The sequence below is a fragment of the Manihot esculenta genome, chromosome 15, assembly GCF_001659605.2.
Source record: "Manihot esculenta cultivar AM560-2 chromosome 15, M.esculenta_v8, whole genome shotgun sequence".
NCBI lineage: Eukaryota > Viridiplantae > Streptophyta > Magnoliopsida > Malpighiales > Euphorbiaceae > Manihot > Manihot esculenta.
Genome location: NC_035175.2, coordinates 4,498,011 through 4,519,365, shown reverse-complemented (window position 1 = coordinate 4,519,365; position 21,355 = coordinate 4,498,011). Strand labels below are relative to the sequence as shown.

The window sequence follows — 21,355 nt, the reverse complement described above, 5'->3', positions numbered from 1 at the left end:
TTTTAAAATAATTTTTCTCCTTATTACTATTAATGTCATAATTAAACACACTTTCCCTTCTACTGTTTATTACTCCTTCCGTTTAACAATTTTTATCCATGATATATCTATATTTAATACACAGATTTTTTAAAAAAATTCTTAAAAATAAAATAAAATACAATAGAATTAATTTATATATTTTAAAATATTATTAATATTTTAATATTACTCCTCAGTCACGCTGGTGTCTCGCCGCTGCAGCTCTTATATTGAAGCCGCTGCTCCTGTCTCGCCGTCGCTGCCCCCCCCCCCCTCCATCGCCGCTGCTTGTGTCTCCTAGGTCACGACGCTGGTTTGTTTGAATAGTTGAGCATTGTTTCTTAATGGGTTTTTGTTTTGTTGCTGAAATAGTTTTGTCTCCCACGGTCTCTCGATTCTTTAATATATTTGTGTTCTGTTTCTGACATGCTCGGATTTGTGTGTCAGTATTGAGATTTGTGAAAGTGAGCAGATTTGTGCTTTTTTGATCCGCAAGTCATTGAATTACATGGAAGAAAAGCTAATTTGCAGCACATACGCGATTTGCCTTTTGCTTCTTGTGCTCAAATGATACGATATTTTTCATACTGGCTTATTTCTGAAGCTAGTTCCATTCACTATTTGGTTTGCTTTTCTTTGTTGATTGTTCTTCTACTTGCGTTGAACCTGTAAATTTACATATAGCTAATCGAGTTGGTTAATGGATTTCGGACAGCTACAGCTAGCGAAATATAATTTCTAAACGGGTACAGCCGCTATTATGAATATTAATGTTCCTGCTTAATTACATTGAATCTATCTTTTGTTTGGATGAGTTTGTTTGTTGAATTTTCTGGATGAATCAGTAATTGTCCGTGTCACTTCCTTATTATTTTACTTTCAGCTTATTAATGTTGTCTACGGGTTTGTTCTCCATAGCAATTGCAAACGCTATGTACAGTACAGTGGGTAGATTTTTGTTCTCTTTTCATCATCTCCCATTGTTTGAGAATATCGATATATGGTTACAAGGAAAATTATGTCCTCAAAAATTGGAAACTTAAATATAGCAGAAATGATTGTTATCCAGATGCAAAAATTCAATCACAAGGAAAGATTTGGAAGCTTAATGAGAGATGATAGGAAATTCTTAAACTGATTGCGCTACATATTTGTTTGAATTATGGCTGTGTTTTGATTCCTGAGATACTTTGAGATTTCCTTTTTTTCTTCTGTTGGGTTTTCATGTTTGTACTTGGCACTTTAGAAATATCTACCTGTTTAGCATTAGGTGATGGCGTTTTTTGATTATTGCTAAACTTCCCATTTTCTGATTATTGCTAAACTTCATAGCAAGAATCCAATAATTTAAAAAAGCACAAAGCAAAAAAGTTGAATCCAACAATGCCTTAATGTTTATTTGCTTTAAGATGTTGACTTTCTATGGTTTTCTATGCGTTTTATTATTAGGTTATCAGTTTTATTAGAAATGGATGTTCAACATTGATATTCAAATTCTTTGTGCTCCATATGCTTCTTAAACCTCATGATTCTGCATGAAATCTGATTTTATAAATTAATAATTCTGTTTATTTATTTATTTTTGATTTTTGTGATTACAGGATTCTAAAACTAAAAGCAGCTTATGTATAGATGGAGCTTTTGTTGCTATGCCAGTGACTTTTAGTTTCTAAAGCTTCTAATGGAAAAGATCAAATGTTGTCAGTGTACAATCTTCCCTCAACATCATCCCTCAACCAGTAATTTACTAGCAGGATGATGCTCTCCTGTTTAACTTTTTCAACATCCAAAACAATCTCTCAGTTCTGTCGTCGATTATCAAAATTTAGAATCATTTCTCACATGGGCTTCTCTCACTTCACCAAACAAAGATTGAGAAATGATCATAAAAGTGCAGCAGTTACCAATTCATTGACCCCAGGTATCCCCTCCTCTCGGTGTTTATTATATATATATATATATATATTTATTATTTCATGTCATGCATCTATGCTTGAGTTATATACTAGCGCTTTCTCATTGTGAAGTTTGAACTTTTGGAAGGTACAAATATGGAGAAAAGCATTTATGCAATTCTCACTGTAGAGCGTTGGGAATCACTGAACCACATGGAATATAAACTAGCTGCACTGAGGCCGGTCCATGGGAGGTTGGCATTAAAATTCCTCAACTGGGTCATTAGGCAACCTGGATTGGAACTTGGTCACCTCATCCATATCTTCTCCATCACTGCTCATATACTTGTTAGAGCTAGAATGCATAATCATGCCAAATCAATTTTAAAACATCTGTCACAAATAGATATTGATTCAAGGTCTGTTTTTAGTGCCCTAATGAGCACATACCAATTTTGCAAGTCAAATCCTGCCATATTTGATCTTTTGATTAGGAGTTATTTGAGAGAAGGAATGGTCAGTGATGCTTTGAAGAGCTTTTATTTGATGGGTTTTCGAGGGTTTAACCCTTCTGTTTATACTTGTAATAAGATGTTGGGTGCAATGGTGAAGGAGCAGAGAGTTGGAATGGTTTGGCTGGTTTTTAAGGAAATGCTTGCCAGGAGGATTTGTCCTAATGTTGCTACTTTTAATATATTGATCAACATTTTGTGTGTGGAAGGAAAGATTAAGAAAGCTGATTATCTTTTAAGAAAGATGAGAGAGAGTGGTTATATGCCAAATGTAGTTACATATAATACTGTTCTCAATTGGTATTGCAAGAAGAGACAATATAAGACAGCTTTTGAGTTGATTAAACAAATGGAGTCTGTGGGAATTGAAGCAGATGTATGCACATACAATATGCTTATTGATGATTTGTGTAGAAACAACAGGAGTGCAAAAGGTTATTTACTTTTGAAAAAGATGAGGAAGAAAATGATATCTCCTAATGAAGTCACCTATAATACTTTAATCAATGGATTTGTGAAGGAGAGAAAGATGGAAGTTGCCACTCGGGTTTTTGATGAGATGTATATGCTTAACATTTTGCCAAACAAGGTAACTTACAATGCTTTGATTGATGGTCATTGCTATGAGGGTAACTTTGAAAAAGCCTTCAGGCTTTTGGATATGATGGAAGCAAGAGGACTAAGGCCAAATGAAGTCAGTTATTGTGCTCTCTTAAACGGATTGTGCAGGCATGCCAAATTTGAATTAGCCAGAAGTCTTCTTGAGAGAATGAGGATGGATGGCATGATTATTGGTTGTATAGCATACACAACAATTATAGATGGCTTATGCAAAAATGGATTACTTAATGAATCTGTACAGTTGCTTGATAAGATGCTCAAAGATGGTGCAAGTCCCGATGCTATCACATTTTCTGTGCTCATAAATGGATTTTGTAGAGTAGGGAAGTTTAAAAATGTGAAGGAATTAATATGTAAAATGTATAAAGCTGGATTTTCCCCGAACAATATCATATATGCTACTTTAATATACAATTATTGCAAACTGGGGAATGTTATGGAAGCCTTTAAGGTCTATGCAGCTATGGCTCGCAATGGCTATGATGCCAGCTATTTTGTATGTAATGTGTTAGTATCATCTCTTTGCAAAGATGGAAAGGTTGGAGAGGCAGAGGATTTCTTGCATCATTTGCATAGGATTGACATCATCCCTCATTCCATCACTTTTGATTGTATTATCAATGGCTATGGAAATTTGGGCAATGGGTTAAAAGCATTCTCTATGTTTGATGAGATGATCCAATTAGGTCATCATCCAAGTCATTTTACATATGGTGGTTTGCTTAAAGGACTATGCAAGGGTGGAAATTTGGAGGAGGCAAAGAAATTGTTGGATAAACTCCACTACATTCCTTATGCTGTTAGTACTGCTACCTATAATACAATTCTTGCAGGGGCATGTAAATGGGGGAGATTGTCAGATGCTGTGGCCCTTTTTGATGAAATGGTCCAATGTAATGTGCTGCCTGATAGTTATACATATGCTATTATTCTTGCTGGATTAAGTAGAAGGGGAAAGCTGGTTGCTGCTCTTCTTTTTCTTGGGGAACTGCTAGCAAAAGGAACTCTCTCTCCAGATAAGGTCATCTATACCAGTTTGGTTGACGGTCTTTTCAAGGTTGGTCAATCAAAGGCTGCAATGTATGTTTATGAAGAGATGGAGAACAATGGGCTAAATCCTGATACTGTTGCAATAAATGCCATTATAGATGGATACTCAAGGATGGGAAAAGTGGCAAAGGGAGGTGATCTCTTTACAATGATGTGGAATGGCAGTATGGCATCCCCTAGTTTGGCAACATATAATATTCTCTTACATGGTCATGCGAAGAAAAAGGATTTGCCAAATTGCTTTAATTTATACAAGCTCATGATGAGGATGGGTATTTTGCCCAACAAGTTGACTTACCATTCTCTAATTCTTGGACTTTGTGAGTGTTTTATGTTGGAGATTGGTCTTAAAATGTTGAAAAAGATGATAATAGAGGGTATTGTAGTTGATCAGTGTACATTTAACATCCTTATCATGAAGTGTTGTGAAACTGGTGAAATGGGAAAAGCTTTTGATCTGTTGAATATTATGAACTTATCTGGAGTTTTTCCTGATGTAAATACCCTCAATTCCATCCTTAATGGACTCAACAGAATTTCTGCTGTCCAAGAATCCCATCTTGTATTGCGTGAAATGTTGGAGAGCGGTTCTATTCCTCAGTGCACACAATATATTACTTTAATTAATAATATGTGTAGAATGGGAGATATACAGGGAGCATTCAAGCTAAAAGATGAAATGGAAGCATTTGGTGTGAGTTCCCCAAGTGTTGCTGAGAGTGCTATGGCAAGAGCGCTTGCCAAGTGTGGGAAGGTTGAAGAAGCAAAGCTGGTTCTTGATTTCATGCTTCAGAAGAGCCTCATTCCAACTCGTGCTACTTTTACTACTTTAATGCACATGTATTGTGTTAATAATAATCTTTTGGAGGCCTTAAAGTTGAGGAATACAATGGAGATTTGGGGTGTGAAACTTGATGTTGTTGCATACAATGTCCTGATATCAGGGCTCTGTGCTGATGGTGATGTTGCATCTGGATTTAAACTGTACGAAGAGATGAAGGAAAGAGGTTTCTTGCCCAATATGACAACCTATCACGTTCTCATTGATTCCATTTTCAAAGATGGTAGTATTATTCTTAAGGGTGAAATACTTTTAAAGGATTTGCAAGCTAGGGGAGCGATATCTAATCATTGGAATGGAGGCATCAGACAGGGGTTGATAATTGCCTTGAACAAGTTGAAATCCTGGAGGCAAAACAGAAGTAGATGATGCCAAAATCTAGCAAGGTAGCAAATTAAGAGAGGTGGGAATACAAAATGTGAAACACTCTATGAAGGGCAGAGGAGGGGAAGATGGACTTCCATTATGTAGCAGTTGTTATTCGTGATTTGGTTTGTGTTTTGCACCTCTACAAGTCAATTTATTGGTCTTTTCATTCTCATGCTCCCCCTTTTTTAATAAGTTATATATTTTGTGCTTTTCAGGTAAAATTCCTGTTTCCTGCTTAGCTATCTGGGAATGGAGTTGCCTCTTAAAATGTTGAAATAGCTTTACATTGAGTTTCTTGACATTTGGAGCAGAGGCATTGCAGAGAAAACAGCTCCAATGTTCTAAGGATTTTGGTAATTCCAACATAAGTTTATGAGCCATGCGAATCCATTATTTTATTTTGTTCGTCTTTTTCTTTGATGATGAAAGCCTTGACAACTCTAGTATTCATCGTCCTCTCTAATGTTGTTTTTTTTTTCTTTCTTTTTTTTTTTATTTAGCAGGTGATATCCACATCAATATTTGCAATTTACTGAAAATGCTTTCATGTTCTCTCTCGGTTGGTGGGAGGTGATTTCAATATTTTCATTTTAAAATGCTCTAGCTTATATTTGTTAATGAGCCATCTCATACGGGCTATAGTTAAACCTTCAACTTTCTATACTAGTCCGTTCATTAGTTTTAGTTGTTTCAGTTGAAATGAAATTAAGAGGCATGCTAATGTGCTAAGTATTTTGTGTGTCATTATATTTGTATTGAACGACAAGCCATTGTGTTCATTGCATTTCCAATTAAGGATTATAACAGCTGTTATTTTTTACCAATCAGTCTAACCAGTTGGCTAGGATGACTGGTTAATTAATTAGACTGATTGGTGAAAAATAATTTTTGACCAGATATAAGGTGAGGGCCAAGGTAGAAAGCTATTGTGTTGTGGGAAATGCAAGATACTGCTCGATGAACTGAAGCTTTAAGATGAAGAATGGTGGTCTTGTCATTTTGAATGTTCTCATATTCCAATATCTTGCCAATATGTAGACTAATCTGGTTTCCAGTGTTAGTCTTCGCTGCATCTGTATGGGAGGGTCATCTTGCACACCCAACATTAATTAGACTGCGATTTTTGGATGAGCTCTATTTTTGTGGCCCCCAATCATGTATTGGTGATATATTGGCTGTAAAATAACCAAACCATGAGTGTAAACCATACTTAAAAAAGTCCCACTTTTTCATTTACTTATTTTTCTAACGTCCCCAGGATCTTTCTTATTTAATATTTCATCCTGCATCATGGTTTCAGGAGAAGTCCATCTTCATGTAGATGGCATCCCAATGAAGGTGTAGGAAGCAACTCTTTCCTTATTAGGAGACACAAGATGCCACAGCGTGAGCCAAATCAAAAGTTGTCTTTCTATATTCTCTTCCATGTGTACCACATCTAGAGTCATAGATTGAGAATCATAAAATTTGTTGATAATAAATCATGTGTTTTACTCTGACAAAATATAATGCATTGCTGTTAGTGTGCAGAGGCTGGGATTGTATGTATGCATTGCTGTTGGTGTTCTACTCTGACGAATTATGTGTGTGTATATATATATATACATATATATGTATGTATACACAAACTTAAAATGATTATATATTGGTGAAGAGGCTTGGATTAAGAGAACCAACGAAAAATTAGCAGAAATTAAATAGCTTATTGAGTTGGCTTGGCTCCTTAATTATTCTGTCATTCAGGACCAGCTATGTTTTGTTCAATCAAATGGCTCCTCTTCTTTTTGCATTTATTTTGTCATTTCTTATAGTCCATTGTTGTAGTTTTTAATTAATAATGTGATTGCTTAGTTATTAATATAAGCATCTTTGCATGCCCTTGATCATCTTTTGATCCAAAGTCACATCAAACTCTTCATAAATACTGATTCCAAATTAATTTTAAATATTTAGAGTCATGTTTTAACTGTTCTTGCTGCAGAGTCATTTATCTCTCTCATTGCTCATTTTCTTTTCCCAGAAAGACTTCTCTCTCTAGAATCATGTCGATATGTGATCCTCTTATATGTAATTCTGTGTCAGTTTAGTTGGGGCAGAAGTTCTTTCTTCTTTTCAAAGTTTTGATTTTTGTTAATTTATTGCTTGTTTTGGTCTTTGTGGCTTCAATTTTTCTAATTTATCTGGGTTAGATTTTGGAGCTTAGTATTGTGTTGATGGTTTCACATAATGGGTCTTTTGTCAGTTTCTAATTGTATTGGTTTGTTCTTCGGGTAGCCTTTTTTCTTTGTGGACTTGATTTGATAAATTATTTACTTGTAATTTTGGTGTTGCTCCTGCCCCCCCCCCCCCCCCCCCGCCTCACCCTTAAAATTTCTCTTTGAGATGCTTTTGTTCTTTTGAAACAACTCGCTGAATTTATTGGAAGTTAGGTTTCTTTATTTTGCTGGGTTGTGATTACTAGACTCTGTTATTTATGCGAAATCAATTTTTTATTTTCTTAAATAGAGCTTCGTTTTTGAGAAGGCTAAAGGTTTTCCTTATGGAACATTTAAAAACTAAGATGCCTATTTATGGGAAAATGTCATATAGGATAACAGTAACGTAAATAATGGAAGAAAATGTTTGCACACTTGGTAAAATTGAAAATGATAAATTTTTTACCTTCTTGTGGGAAATTAGAGTGCCTATTACTGTATTGGGAAACGTTCCATCCATTGATATCTGAACTTTTATTTGCTGTCAATTGTAATATGAAGTTGATGATCTCCTTGGAGATCATGCTTACAAGCATTGGCACTACTGTGCCATCTAAGTCTATGAACAGGTCCAATGGTTCCTATGTGTTGAGGGATTGCTTATGCTTATGGCAAGGTACTAAGAAGTAACAAATACAATAGCTAAAGCTCTTGGTCCTCCATGTTTAGTGGTTTCTAGATTAATTGAGATGGTAGATTATTCATGTGGTGGAACACTAGATTTGTTATTTTTTTATATCTTTAGGTGGTTGCACTGATGATTTCTTCTTTTCCTGAGGCTTATTGTCACAGAGACAGTTTAATGGTTCATATTTTTAAATGGTCCATGGTATTATTGGTTAATTGGAACTAGAGAGAACATGCTATGTTATATATTATTGCTGATTGCCTTGTACAGTTTTGGGTTTCTTGATGAGCTCTTTTATTGTCCTTCTGAAACAATATACAGGTTGGCCATTGCGAAAATTTGGCGATGTCAATGATCCTGCTTCAGCTGAGGGATTTACTGTGATTTTTAACAAGGCTAGGGATGAAAAGTAGACGGGAGGCAAACCTGAGTCACCTGAAAAGGTTGACCCTCTTCTTAAGCCTGGAGTGGATCCTGGAAAGCCTCAGGTTACAAATTCTTTGATATTCATGAATCTTCACACAAGTGGTCTTTATCTTTGACAACTGACGTGAAACATAGGTGCATGTGAACATTCACTAAAAAATATGACCAGTGCATTAATTCTGCAATAATTGGAGTCAGCTTGCTATTAGTGCATCAACTTTTAATTGTAGTGATTCCAACTCTTTGGATGCAAAATAAGTCATCTTTGCATCAAACTTTTATCGGAAATGTACATCCTTATGGTGAAAGTGATCCTGATGGCTGGAAATGACCTTTTAAATAAAAATACTATGTGAAAATCTCCCAGAAAGTCATGGGTGCTGTAGACACATATTTCATTGGTTTCAGAAAAGGTAGTTTCGCTGCATCCAGAGCCCGACCACAGAATCTTGACGTGCCCTTCCCACGCAAGAGCTTGAACGGTGGAGTGATTTCACCTGCTAATGACCCCATTTTATATTTAGTAGAGAAGACAAGCTGTAGAGCGGTAATGTTATGTTATGTTGTAAGACGCAGTTACGAGGAAAAAGGCAAATACACAATATTGTAATCATCAAAGATGAAATCATATATTTTGTGATCACTACTTTTTCTTATGGGAGGAGCTGTCTAGCTTTTGACTTTATGTTTCTTATGTTGTATTGGTAGATAGGCTTTGGTTGTGAAATATACACATTTTCAAACTGTTTTCCAAGGAAATCTCTTTAATATGCACACAACAATAAAGCAACCAGTTGATGATACAATGAGCATTCAAGGTGGAGGAAAAGGTTATTCCCTCGGGGTAAGGGGAGAGAAACAGACCTGTGATTGTTCGTGAAATTTTAATTTTTTTTAACAAAAATGATTTTAATGCTTATTTCAAATTAACTTCATAAGTGGATTTACGAATTAACCGCTATAGACAGCGCTACCATGGTTATGCTAGCGTCGCTGGAGCCACCGTTAGCAGGCATATTTGGAGATGATTAGAGCAAAAAATCCAATGGGACACTGAAAGACCTAAAAGAGAAAAACGCTGCACAGCAAATCACAAGTATCCTTTTGTAATTCAATAATGTAAATAACAGAAGCTGTCAAAATGGATTATTCCTAATTCTGTACATGTCCGTTTTCCCTCCCTAAGCTATTAAGAAAGAAATAACTTTATATCTATTGAGCGAAGTTTTACATAATACTCAAACTATTCTGCAACAGTTTTTGGGGTTAAACTCTAGACATCCCGAGCTTTCGTTCAAACAGGCGGCGCAGAAGGTAAATTTGGAGAGCGCTAGCACCAATAAGTGCTGCAGATTCATATAAGGCTTTGTGAATGGCCCTTCGACCCATTGCTTCATTTACTGCAACAACCGCGAGAAAAGAACAGTCAATGAATAGATTGATAAAGAGTGGAAACTGGAAAGGTTGAGAGAATTGAACTGATGACTGTTTTTATCCGTCATTTGGCATAGCAATCACGTACACAATGGCCATAGGACGTCAGAAATGGCTTTTCAGTTTAATATCTAAAACAAGTTACTCGAATGCATTTCCAGTTAAACAGAACAAAATAAGAGTTGGCCGAGTTACTTGAGGCTTTGACTCTTCCATTTAGCTAGATACTTCAGTTGTATGCTTGCAAAATTCAAGATAAAGAAAACGTTGCTAGTGTGGGGTAAAGGAAATAAGCAAAAAAGCAAGAGCATTCATATAAAATTAAGACACTGCATAAAAAAATCCAGAACAAACCTATTGCCTGACGTTCAGTCTGGGCCTCCAACCAATGCTGTTCAAATTGAATGTTGTAAAGAGCCTCCTCTAGCTTCCATATCTGATCTAACAAAGGTCTAAAATGCTCTGCAAATATCAAGGTAACCATAGAAAGTTGGCCTCTTTATTCATAGGGACTTGAATAAGGGGGGAAAAGACCAAAGAGTAAAAAATTATTGCTGACCGTCTTTTGCATGCTCATCATAGTATGAAAAGTGGCCAACATGTACGTCAAAGTCAATGGTTTCATGGTAAGGTGATTTGTTAGTGAAACAAAAACTGTGAACTCCTCTTTGACGAGCCATAAACTCGATTTTATCACTTATCTTGTCACGGAAATCATGAATTTGATCACCGCTAGGCCCCTTTATCTGAAATTTGCAATACAGTTGAAACATTAGAGACATGTCAGGTTGGAATGATAGACAACTCAGATGGAACCATGTCTATCAATTTATCTCAACTACATGCAATATTGTATCAGTTTGGCGATTGCATATATGATGGCCAAAAATAAAAAATCACCTAATGTTTGAATTTTCTGGATCATCTGCACATTGCTTATATATCAACTTCACCAACATGACCTCTTTTAAGGAACAAAACTGGAAATCCAAATACTTATGTTCTCTTTCAAAAACCTATACATTCAGTCTCTACAAGATTAAAGAAGTTTGACTAAACATATTGTAATAAAAAAGAAGATAGCAATATAGAAAACTAGAAGTGAACTAAGGACACGGAACAGAAATCTCCACATCAGATTGATAACTACTTCTATTTCTGTTCCAACATGATAACCTCAACCATTCTAAGTATTGAATGTAACCACGTAGAATAATATAATTCTCAACTTAGTTTCCATTTCAGATTATATGACTGATGAACCATTTTATATTTCAGAGGATATGGGACTAATGAAATGTTTCTCAAATGCATGTTTTGCCACTACAACTGTGAATAGCACTAATGAGAAAGAAAAGGAAATAGGGAAGGGAAAGAGGGTTAAAAGAGGAATGGAAGCTTGTGACCCAAAATGGGCAGAAATAGCTAGAACTAGGAATGTCAAATGGGACTAAGAGGCACAAAATTGATTAGTGTTGCATTAAAACTGTATGCTAAGCTTTATGTATGGTCAAACTAGGTTGAATTTGGTCAGGAGAAGGAGATCCATATAAAAATTGGATTGACCTTGGCAGAGGTAAGCTCAATCATTTAAAATCAGCCACGCCTGAAGGTAAATCACATATATAATATCTGTTATAGGAAGTAAATATGTTAATATAAGAAGTAAATATTGATAGATGTGTTAGTTGTCTAATCTTAGTAATTGCATGATCATAGGCTTGATTTCTTAATTTCCTTTCCTTTCTATATACGGTTTCTCATGTATAAATATATTATACTCTCTATTGTAATAGATAGAACAAATATTACATTTCTACATGGTATTAGATCCTTTCCCGTAGAGATTTGATTTTTTTTTCCTATTCTGTTTGGAAACTTAGGGCTTCTGTTCTTTGAGGTTACCCATATGGGGTAACATTTGCTTCACGCACCTCGGCAAGGTTTCTAACGCCGTCTCACTCGCCGGCGCATGGAGGCGCGTCGCGTGTCCGTTGCTGCTCCAGTCACCCTCGCCGGAGTCGCCTTGAAGCCCCATCATTAGTCTTGTAGTCCGTTTGCTGTTTGGGTGTTGGATGGAGGTGTTTTTGGTTTAGATCGCATTCTAGTACTGTTCACGCCCTGTTTCTTTTGCTTTTTTTTTTGTTGCCATTGCTTTGAGTTTAAGTTGGTTGTTTTTATGACTAAAGTTAAAAATACTGTAGCTAAGGTGATTTTTATGATGACTAAAATCACAGAATACAAATTAAACGGATCTAATTTCTGAATTAGAGGAAGACTATCTGTATTTATTTACGAAGTATCGGAATAGATAATCATCTTACTAAGAATCCTCCAATTGATGAAACTAGGAAAGATCGGATGAGGAATGATGCTCAATTATTTTTGCAGATCTGAAATTCTATTTATAGTGAGGTAATCAACCTTATTAATCATTGTGAATTTGTTAAAAAATTAATGGATTATCTGGAGTTTTTATATTCATGCAAAGAGAATACTTCTCGAATTTATGATGTGTGTAAGACGTTTTATCGAGTTGAGAAACATGATAGAACTCTGACCTCATATTTTATGGATTTTAAAAGAGTATACGAGGAACTCAAAGTCTTGATACCTTTTAGTATAGATGTGAAAACTCAACAAGCTCAACGAGAGCAAATGGCTGTTATGAGTTTTCTTGCAAGTCTCCCTTTAGAGTTTGAAACGGCTAAATCTCATATTCTTTTTGACTCTAAAATATCATCGTTACATTATGTTTTCACTAAGGTGTTGCGTACAGAATCTCCAATTCCTTCACACACAACTAGTGCTCTTGTTAGTCGCAATGATAATGGCAGACATGATAACAAAAGTGGGCACAGGAGAGGTTTTAATGGTGGTAGGAGATCTCAGCGTCTCGGGAAAGTAGTTCCTACTTCAGACTCTGGTGGAATCATTTGTTATTACTGTCGTGAACCTGGACACACTAAGAAGACATGCCTGAAACTTCAGAATAAGAATCAATGCTCTCAAATGACGCATATGGCAGTCGAGGCCTCTCCTGATCAGGGAATTTTGATATCTGCAGATGAGTATGCACAATTCACTCAATACCAGGCATCTCTAAAATTCTCTAATTCCTCTATCACTGCAATTGCTAAGTCAGGTAACTCTATTGCATGCCTTGTGTTTCTATCCTCCAAATGGGTTATTGATTCTGGTACTACCGATCATATGTTAGGTAATTCTACCCTTTTGTCCAATCTTAAGTCTCATGCATCGTCCTCTTAGATTACCTCTTGCTGACGGCACTAAATCCTCTGTCATGGGTTTTGGACATATCAACTTAACACCTTCTCTCTCTGTATCTTCTGTGTTATGCCTTTCTAAGTTCTCTTTTAATTTGCTTTCTGTTAGTAAACTCACTTGTGCAATAAACTGTTGTCTCTTATTCTTTTATGATTATTGTGTTTTTCAAGATCTTTCGACGAAGCAGATTATTGGTAGAGGGCATGAGTCGAAGGGTCTTTACATCTTAGATCAGCAACTACCTAGATCTCTTGCATGTTCTACGAGTTTAACGCTTTGTGATGTTCATTGTCGTTTGGAGCACCCTTCTGTCTCAGTTTTGAAAAAGTTATGTCCATAGTTTCACTTTTTATCTGCTTTAGATTGTGAGTCTTGTCAATTTGCCAAACATCACCGTTTATCTCGAGCCAATAAACAGGCTTCGTCCCCCTTTGAGTTAGTACATTCAGATGTTTGGAGTCCTTGTCTCATTGTGTCTAAGTCTGGATTTAAGTACTTTATTATTTTTGTTGATGATTTCTCTTGCACTACTTGGTTATTTTTAATAAAAAGTCGTTCAAAATTATTCTCTATTTTTTGTGCTTTCTATGCTGAAATTCAAGCTCAATTTAATATTGCTATTAGAATATTGCAAAGTGATAATGCTAAAGAATATATTTCTAGAGAATTTCAATCTTATTTGTCACAAAAAAATATTCTTCATCGGTCTTCCTGTGTTGACACTCCTTCACAAAATGGAATTGCTGAAAGAAAAAATCAACATCTTCTTGAAGTAGCCAGAGCTCTCTTATTCCTAGGGGTGAGCATTCGGTCGGTTCGGTTCAAAACCGAACCGAATAAACCGAAAATTGAAATTTTAGTGTTTATGAAAACCGAACCGATTTTGGTCAGAAACCGAATCGAACCGAACCGGTCTGATTCGGTTCGGTTCGGTTTGATCGGTTTCGATTTTTAATTATTTTTTATTTTTTACACTTTATTTTTAATATTTTAAAATTTAATTAAAATATTTTAATTTTAATATGATTTAATTTCTCTATATTATTGAAAAAATATATTATCACTAATCGGTTCGGTTCGGTTTTTTCGGTTTTTTTCTGATCAAAACCGAACCGAACCGAAATAACCAAAATTTCTGAAATTAAAAACCGAACCGAACCAAAATATATAAAAAACCGAACCAAATTTTTAAATCGGTTTGGTCAGTTTTTTCGATTTGAACCGAATACTGCTCACCTCTACTTATTCCAAATGAAAATACCTAAATGTTTTTGAGCTGATACTCTATCCACTGCCCTTTTTTTTTATCAATCGCATGCCCTACTCCGTTCTTCATGGTGATATCCCTTATAACATTTTGTTTCCCACTAAATCTTTATTTCCTATTGAGCCACGTATCTTTGATTGTACTTGTTTTGTTCGTGATGTTCGTCCACAAGTTACTAAATTAGATCCCAAATCACTCAAATGTGTTTTTCTTGGCTACTATTGACTTCAAAAAGGGTATCGTTGTTTTTCTTTTGATCTTAATCGGTACTTTGTGTCTGCTAATGTAACATTTTTTTAATCTACTCCATTCTTTCCACCATCATCTATTTATGACACCCAAGAGAAGGAAGATGACCTTTTGTTATACATTGTTCGCTCTTTTCTCCTTCTCAGACTCTTCCTACACTTTCAGCTCATGTGCTAGGTCACCCTCCCATTTTTTATGTTTATTCTAGACACTTAGAGGACTCTGACTTCGCTCCGCTACCAGCTTCTTCGTCGGCAGACCTTGCTCCCACCGATCCTTCACTGTCTCATTTGGATTTGCTCATTGCTCTCCACAAAGGTAAACGTACTTGCACTCATCATATTTCGTCTTTTGTTTCTTACGGTCAATTATTCTCTTCTTCTCGTTGTTTTGCTACTGCTTTAGATTTTATTTCAGTCCCCAAAACTATTATTGAGGCTTTATCCCATCCTGGTTGGCGTGCTACAATTAAAGAAGAAATGATAGCCCTATACACTAATGGTACTTGGGAGTTGATGTCCTTGCCTCCAGAAAAGCGAGCTATTGGGTGTGATATTCTGAGATCCAGAAAATAGAGTTTTCGTTATGGTTTGCCATGTGGATCTTAGTGGGTATTACGAGAACGGAATTTCGGTGATGAAAAGATCTCCTTGGTTCCATAGATGGCGCCAATTGATGTTCTGAGATCCAGAAAATAGGGTTTACAGTGGTTGTGTGAGCTTAGCCAGAGAAGAAGAGTTAAGGGGAAATCTGAAGTTCCACGCTTGGAATATCCAACATAGCACTACAAACCCGAGCTGAGAGGATGAAGCGACAGTAAGACCAAAGAGCCTGAAAGCCCTCATTGAGGTAAGTGACTGGCCTCGAAGAATGACCGCCAACACTACAAAACCGAGCTAAGAGGATGAAGCAATAGTAAGGCCAAAAAGCCTGAATCCCAAAAGAAGCCCTCCGTGAGGTGGGTGATTGGCATCGGAAAATGATCCCCAACACCACAAAACCAAGCTGAGAGGACGAAGCGATATTAAGGCCAAAAAGCCTGAATCCCGTGCAATGCCAAAGAGCCTGGAAGCGACAGTAAGGCCAAAGAGCCTGAATCCCAAGTGAAGCCCTCAATGAGGTAGGTGACTGGTCTCGGAAAATGACCCCCAGCACCACGAAACCAAGCTGAGAGGACGAAGCGACAGTAAGGCCAAAGAGCCTGAATCCCGTGCAAGGCCAAAGAGCCTAGAAGTGACAGTAAGGCCAAAGAGCCTGAACTTCGAGCTGAGCTGAGCTATGCAAGACTGAGCTCAGAGAGAAATAAAACCGCCCAACCAAGCTAGAGGAAAAAAGGTCAACAAAGAAAAATAGCGGCTGTTGGCCACCTATCACCAGACAAAACTGGGGCAGAATGAAAACACAAATAAATGAGCTAAACTGTAGCCCAAACTTGGCCCAACACGGAACCAAGGAAGCCAGTCCGACCTGAAAAATCAAGGCACTTTAAAAGCCAGAGAACAAAAATCCAAACTTACACAACCACTGTAAACCCTATTTTCTAGATCTCAGAACATCAGGATGTAAATGGGTGTTTGCAGTGAAAGTAAACCCCGATGGATTTGTTGCTCACCTCAAGGCCCGTTTATTAGCCAAAGGTTATGCTCAAACTTATGGAGTTCACTATTCTGATACATTCTCTCCAGTTGCCAAGCTTGCATCTCTTCGATTGTTTATTTCCTTGGCAGCAACACATGATTGGCCTTTGCATAAGCTGGATACTAAAAATGCTTTTCTCCATAGTGACATTCAAGAGGAGGTTTATATTGAGCAACCACCTGGTTTTGTTGCTCAGTGGGAGTTAGGCAAAGTTTGTAGACTTCGAAATTCCCTCTATGGCTTGAAACAAAGTCCTCGGGCATGGTTTGACAGGTTTAGTGAGGTGGTCCAACAGTTTGGAATAAAGATGAGTAAGTGTGATCACTCAGTGTTTTATGGAAATTCAAATAGTGGAGTAATTCTGCTTGTAGTATATGTGGATGATATTGTTATCACAAGAAGTGACGATGCTAGCATTACATCCCTAAAAGAATTTCTCAAAACACATTTTCATATAAAGAATTTGGACACCTTGAAATATTTTTTGGGTATTTGAGTTATGCGTTGTAAGAAACGCATTTTCTTATCTCAAAAAAAATATGTTTTTGATTTGTTGCCAGAAACAGGAAAATTGGGTGCTAAGCCTTGTAGTGCACTAATGACCCTAATCTTCAACTTACCACAGAAGACAGTGAGCCATTTGCAGATCCTAAAATGTAGGGGTGAGTATTCGGTCGATTTGATTCAAAACCAAACCGAACCGAATAAACCGAAAATCAAAATTATAATACTTATGAAAACCAAACCGAACCAATTTTGGTCAAAAACTAAATCAAACCGGTCTGATTCGATTCGATTTGGTTCGATCGGATATGTTTGAATTTTTAATAAATTTTTTATTTTTTACACTTTATTTTTAATATTTTAAAATTTAATTGGAATCTTTTAACCTAATCTCTCTATATTACAGAAAATAATATATTATTATCACTAATCGGTTTGGTTCAGTTTTTTCAATTTTTTCTTGATCAAAACCGAATCGAACCGAACCGAAATAACCAAAATTTTTGAAATTAAAAATCGAATCGAATTTTTAAATTAATTCGGTTCGGTCGGTTTTTTTCGTTTGAACCGAATATTGCTCACCCCTACTAAAATGTATAGAAGATTAGTTAGCAAGCTGAATTATTTGACGATAACTCGTTTTGCTATTGCATATTCAGTAAGTGTGGTAAGTCAGTTTATGTCCTCTTCTACAATTGCTCAATAGGATGCTCTGGGATATATTCTTTGCTACCTGAAAAGAGCTCCGGGACGATGCCTCTTTTATAGTAACCATGGACACTCAAATATTAAATGTTTTTTTGATGCTGATTGGGCAGGTTCGGAAGTTGACATGAGGTCAACTACTTGAAATTGTGTTTTTGTGGAAGGTAACCTGGTCTCATGGAGAAGTAAAAAGCAAAATATGGTCTCGTTCTAGTGCTGAATCTGACTATTGAACCATGGCACAAGCCGTATGTGAAGTTTTATGAGTACGTCAACTGTTGGAAGAGGTTGGGTTTACAAATTTGGTGTCTGCTAAGTTGTAGTGTGATAATCAAGTAACTATCCACATTGCCTCCAATACAGTATTTCATGAGAGAACTAAACATATCGAGATTGACTGTCATTTTATTTGTTAGAAGGTCCAACAAACAATTAGGAGACATCTTCATTAAAGCTCTAACCGGAACTCGAGTTGATTATTTATGTACCAAGTTGGACATGATTAACATCTATGCTCCAATTTGAGGAGGAGTGTTATAAGAAGTAAATATATTAATATAGGAAGTAAATATTGATAGATGTGTTAGTTGCATAATCGATATTGACTGTCATTTTGTTCGTGAGAAGGTCCAACAAAATATAATATCAACAAGACATGTCAGAACTGGAGAACAATTAGGAGATATCTTCGCTAAAACTCTAATGGGACTCAAGTTGATTATATATGTAACAAGTTGGACATGATTAACATCTATGCTCCAATTTGAGGGGAGTGTTATAGGAAGTAAATATGTTAATCTAGGAAACAAATATTGATAGATGTGTTAGTTGCCTATTCTTAGGGATTGTATAATCATAAACTTGATTTCTTTTCCTTTCCTTTCCTTTCTAGATACGGTTTCTCATGTATAAATATATTGTAATATTTTCTGTAATAGATACAACATATATTACCTTTCTACAATATCCACCAGTAATTTACATGCATTATATAGGAAAACATTAAATTCTAAACTGAATTGATAAGCCAAGGATGGCATATGCAGTGTTCACTTTATACTCTTTTACCAACACCATGTTTACTAAAAATATAATATCTTTTAATTATCTTAATAAATGTATACATGTTTTGATAATAACTAAATGATTTAACTGTCAATATTTTATTGCTCTCCAAGCCAAAAGAACCTGTTATCAATATGAAAATGTAATAATGAAAACTTACCACAAGATCAACGCCATCATTGGTATAACGCCAAGATGAATCAGTCTTGATGACGACAAAAGAAACATGAACTGTATCCCCCTCATATTTAACATCGTGAGAGAAGCATTCTTCCCTATCAATCACAAATCTAATCCCAAACACTGCTTGGGGGCTTGACAATAGCACTACCAATAGAAAAGCATAAAGCTCCTTAAGCCCAATTCCCATCTGTAGAATGCAAAGGCAACAGCATTACAAAGTCACCAGAAGAATTAATCAACCAAGTTACCCAAACACAAAGGCCATACTACATGGTGTAAAGGTCTCTAAAATAGCCAAAACATCATAAAAAGAAAAATAAAGTAACTAAACTCACATTTAACTCAGCCAAACTTTCTTAACCCCAGGTTCAATATGTAAATATGTGCATATACTGTTCCAAATTATCACCCTAAACCAGATTGAGAATATATTGTATAAGAAAAATAAATAATGAGCAGAAGGGGGAAAAGGCCAAAATTTCCACAAATTGATTAACGAACTGCCCTTAATTTTGGACAATAATGCAAAGGAAAAGAAAGATCAAACATCTAAAGCTTCAATCAAAGGGGTTTTCTGTTATCTATCCTCAGAAATTGAAAAGGAAAAAAGAAAAAAGAATCAAAATTTTCCTCCAATTGCTATCAAGCCATGCTTTAATCAAATCGGAAAAAGGGGTCAATAAGATTTGAATGGAGAAAAAAAGATACAAAAAGGACGAGAAGGAGAAATTACCTCTGAAAGCATGAAAACTTATCAAGGAACTCGAACTTGAAAATGAGACTTCGCGACTTTCAAGACTTCGGGATGATGCTCTGTGCTTTGTCGTAATGGGAATTCGATCCTCTGCAGTTCAATCCACTCGATTTGTTGGTCGTGGGATGCTAATCAGGCTCCACGTACCGTAGATCTTACTGGCCACCGACAGGACCAAGGTAGATCCGCAGCGAATGAATCGTGGACGAGGTCCTTTGGATTTTCACTATGGTACCTTAAATACTTTAAAAGTCCACTCTTCTTCAACACATTTTAAGTGTTAAAAAGAAAAAAAGAAATTCTGATACAATAACATCTAAATTTAAGGCAAAATAATTTCAAATAAATTCGAACGTCAAATCTAAAAAAACAATGTAACAGAAATCCGATCAACAACAATTTGCAAAAGCATAAGTCATTGAGCATAGTGATGCAGTCTCAAATCATCTGCGTCATGTATACTAGAAAATTCTTCTTACAAGGCAAGAGCGAAATATAGAATCCCTCAATAAATATACTCAAACTAAAATCCTCTCAGAAAAGATATCAAGGACCTACAAAATTAATAACAAATAAAAAAAAAATATCACAAACCATCCCTACTGAGAGTAAATCAATATATGGACGGTGGTCACAGAAAAAATCAAAATAAAAAAAAATCAAAATGATTAAAATAGAGGAAAAATAAATAAAAGATATAAGAGGTATAAAAACCACCGAAGATATTAATAAAATATAAAAATAAAAATTATTAATTCATCCGTTAATATATTATTAAATTGAAAAATTATAAATTTAAATGATAAAAATTAAGAAAAATAAAATTATATATCATTATTAATTTGTATATAAAAATAACATGACTCAAACGATTAATAATTAAAATCAGTATTAATACGTATATAAAAGTATATATCATAAAATTAAAAACTAGGGATTCTTATTTGTTCATCTTTTGTAAAATTTTTATTTAAATTTTTTTTTTATAGATTTCTCGTTTTATTGGCCAATAAACCCACTGCAGCACGTTTAGGCACCATCAAGTTGATTTATATTTTTATTTTCATATCTACTCATAGCTTCTAAATTTTAATTTTGTAAAAATGTCCATTTAAATAAATTTTAAAATTATTTTGCGATAAAGGGTTGATTCAGAAAAAAGGTGATTGGGCCGATGTCACGATTGCGAAAATTTCCCTTCTCGTCAATACGACCTTTTCCGTGGGTGCCCCCATGGCCCATGCTGCCTTATCTTTTGGTCCGACTCAAATAATTTATAATTTTTTTTTGAAATGAAAATAAAAAGAATTTATAATGTTAATAATGGCATTTGATTGACTTAATCTAATGATTAAAAGTATATATAATTTAATTAAAAATTTAAATTAAAATAAAAGTGCTACTAACATCTTTAACTTGTCTATTTGAATGACACAAATTCTCAAATTATTTATAGATTAATTAATAATTTTTTATAGTGTTGCTTTTTTATTTCATATAAAATATTTTTTTAAATATTTTTAATTGAAATAATTATAAAATTTAATCAATAAAAAGTATTTTTTAATTAAATAAAAAATTAAATTATTTTAATGAGAATAACTTTATTTTTTAAAAGAGAAAATCATTTAAAATTTAATTTTATCTCTA

The 21,355-nt window shown here is 35.2% G+C and overlaps 2 protein-coding genes across 13 annotated transcripts; one reads left to right on the top strand and one right to left on the bottom strand.

The window, feature by feature from the left end:
* Positions 1-229: 229 nt before the first annotated feature.
* On the top strand, positions 230-9,303 carry LOC110602702 (pentatricopeptide repeat-containing protein At5g55840). Of its 11 annotated transcripts, XM_043951026.1 has the most exons (7): positions 243-347; positions 1,623-1,942; positions 2,065-5,431; positions 5,525-5,662; positions 5,810-5,879; positions 6,610-6,695; positions 8,514-9,303. In XM_043951026.1, the coding sequence occupies exons 2-3, from the start codon at positions 1,777-1,779 to the stop codon at positions 5,307-5,309; spliced, it is 3,411 nt and encodes a 1,136-aa protein (XP_043806961.1). In that variant the 5' UTR covers positions 243-347; positions 1,623-1,776; the 3' UTR covers positions 5,310-5,431; positions 5,525-5,662; positions 5,810-5,879; positions 6,610-6,695; positions 8,514-9,303. The 11 variants fall into 11 exon arrangements, with proteins under 11 accessions (XP_021595974.1, XP_043806961.1, XP_021595981.1 ...); XM_021740289.2 differs by lacking the exon at positions 6,610-6,695 and having other exon boundaries at positions 5,813-5,879; XM_021740290.2 differs by having other exon boundaries at positions 5,813-5,879; positions 6,610-9,303.
* Positions 9,304-9,697: 394 nt separating this feature from the next.
* Positions 9,698-19,927, bottom strand: LOC110602701 (transmembrane emp24 domain-containing protein p24beta2). Of its 2 annotated transcripts, none has more exons than XM_021740279.2 (5): positions 19,685-19,927; positions 18,929-19,138; positions 10,612-10,798; positions 10,407-10,514; positions 9,698-10,018 (listed from the first exon to the last, which is right to left on the bottom strand). In XM_021740279.2, the coding sequence occupies exons 1-5, from the start codon at positions 19,694-19,696 to the stop codon at positions 9,885-9,887; spliced, it is 651 nt and encodes a 216-aa protein (XP_021595971.1). In that variant the 5' UTR covers positions 19,697-19,927; the 3' UTR covers positions 9,698-9,884. The 2 variants fall into 2 exon arrangements, with proteins under 2 accessions (XP_021595971.1, XP_021595972.1); XM_021740280.2 differs by lacking the exon at positions 19,685-19,927 and adding an exon at positions 19,287-19,641.
* Positions 19,928-21,355: the final 1,428 nt, after the last annotated feature.

Excerpts from the sequence above, each read along its gene's own strand:
- LOC110602702 (XM_021740282.2), top strand. The coding sequence starts at position 1,777 with ATGATGCTCTCCTGTTTAACTTTTTCAACATCCAAAACAATCTCTCAG. Across the intron at positions 1,943-2,064 it reads TACCAATTCATTGACCCCAG|GTACAAATATGGAGAAAAGC; the intron begins GTATCCCCTCCT and ends AACTTTTGGAAG.
- LOC110602701 (XM_021740279.2), bottom strand. Across the intron at positions 10,799-18,928 it reads ATGATGGCGTTGATCTTGTG|ATAAAGGGGCCTAGCGGTGA; the intron begins GTAAGTTTTCAT and ends TGCAAATTTCAG. Across the intron at positions 10,515-10,611 it reads TGATGAGCATGCAAAAGACG|AGCATTTTAGACCTTTGTTA; the intron begins GTCAGCAATAAT and ends TGATATTTGCAG.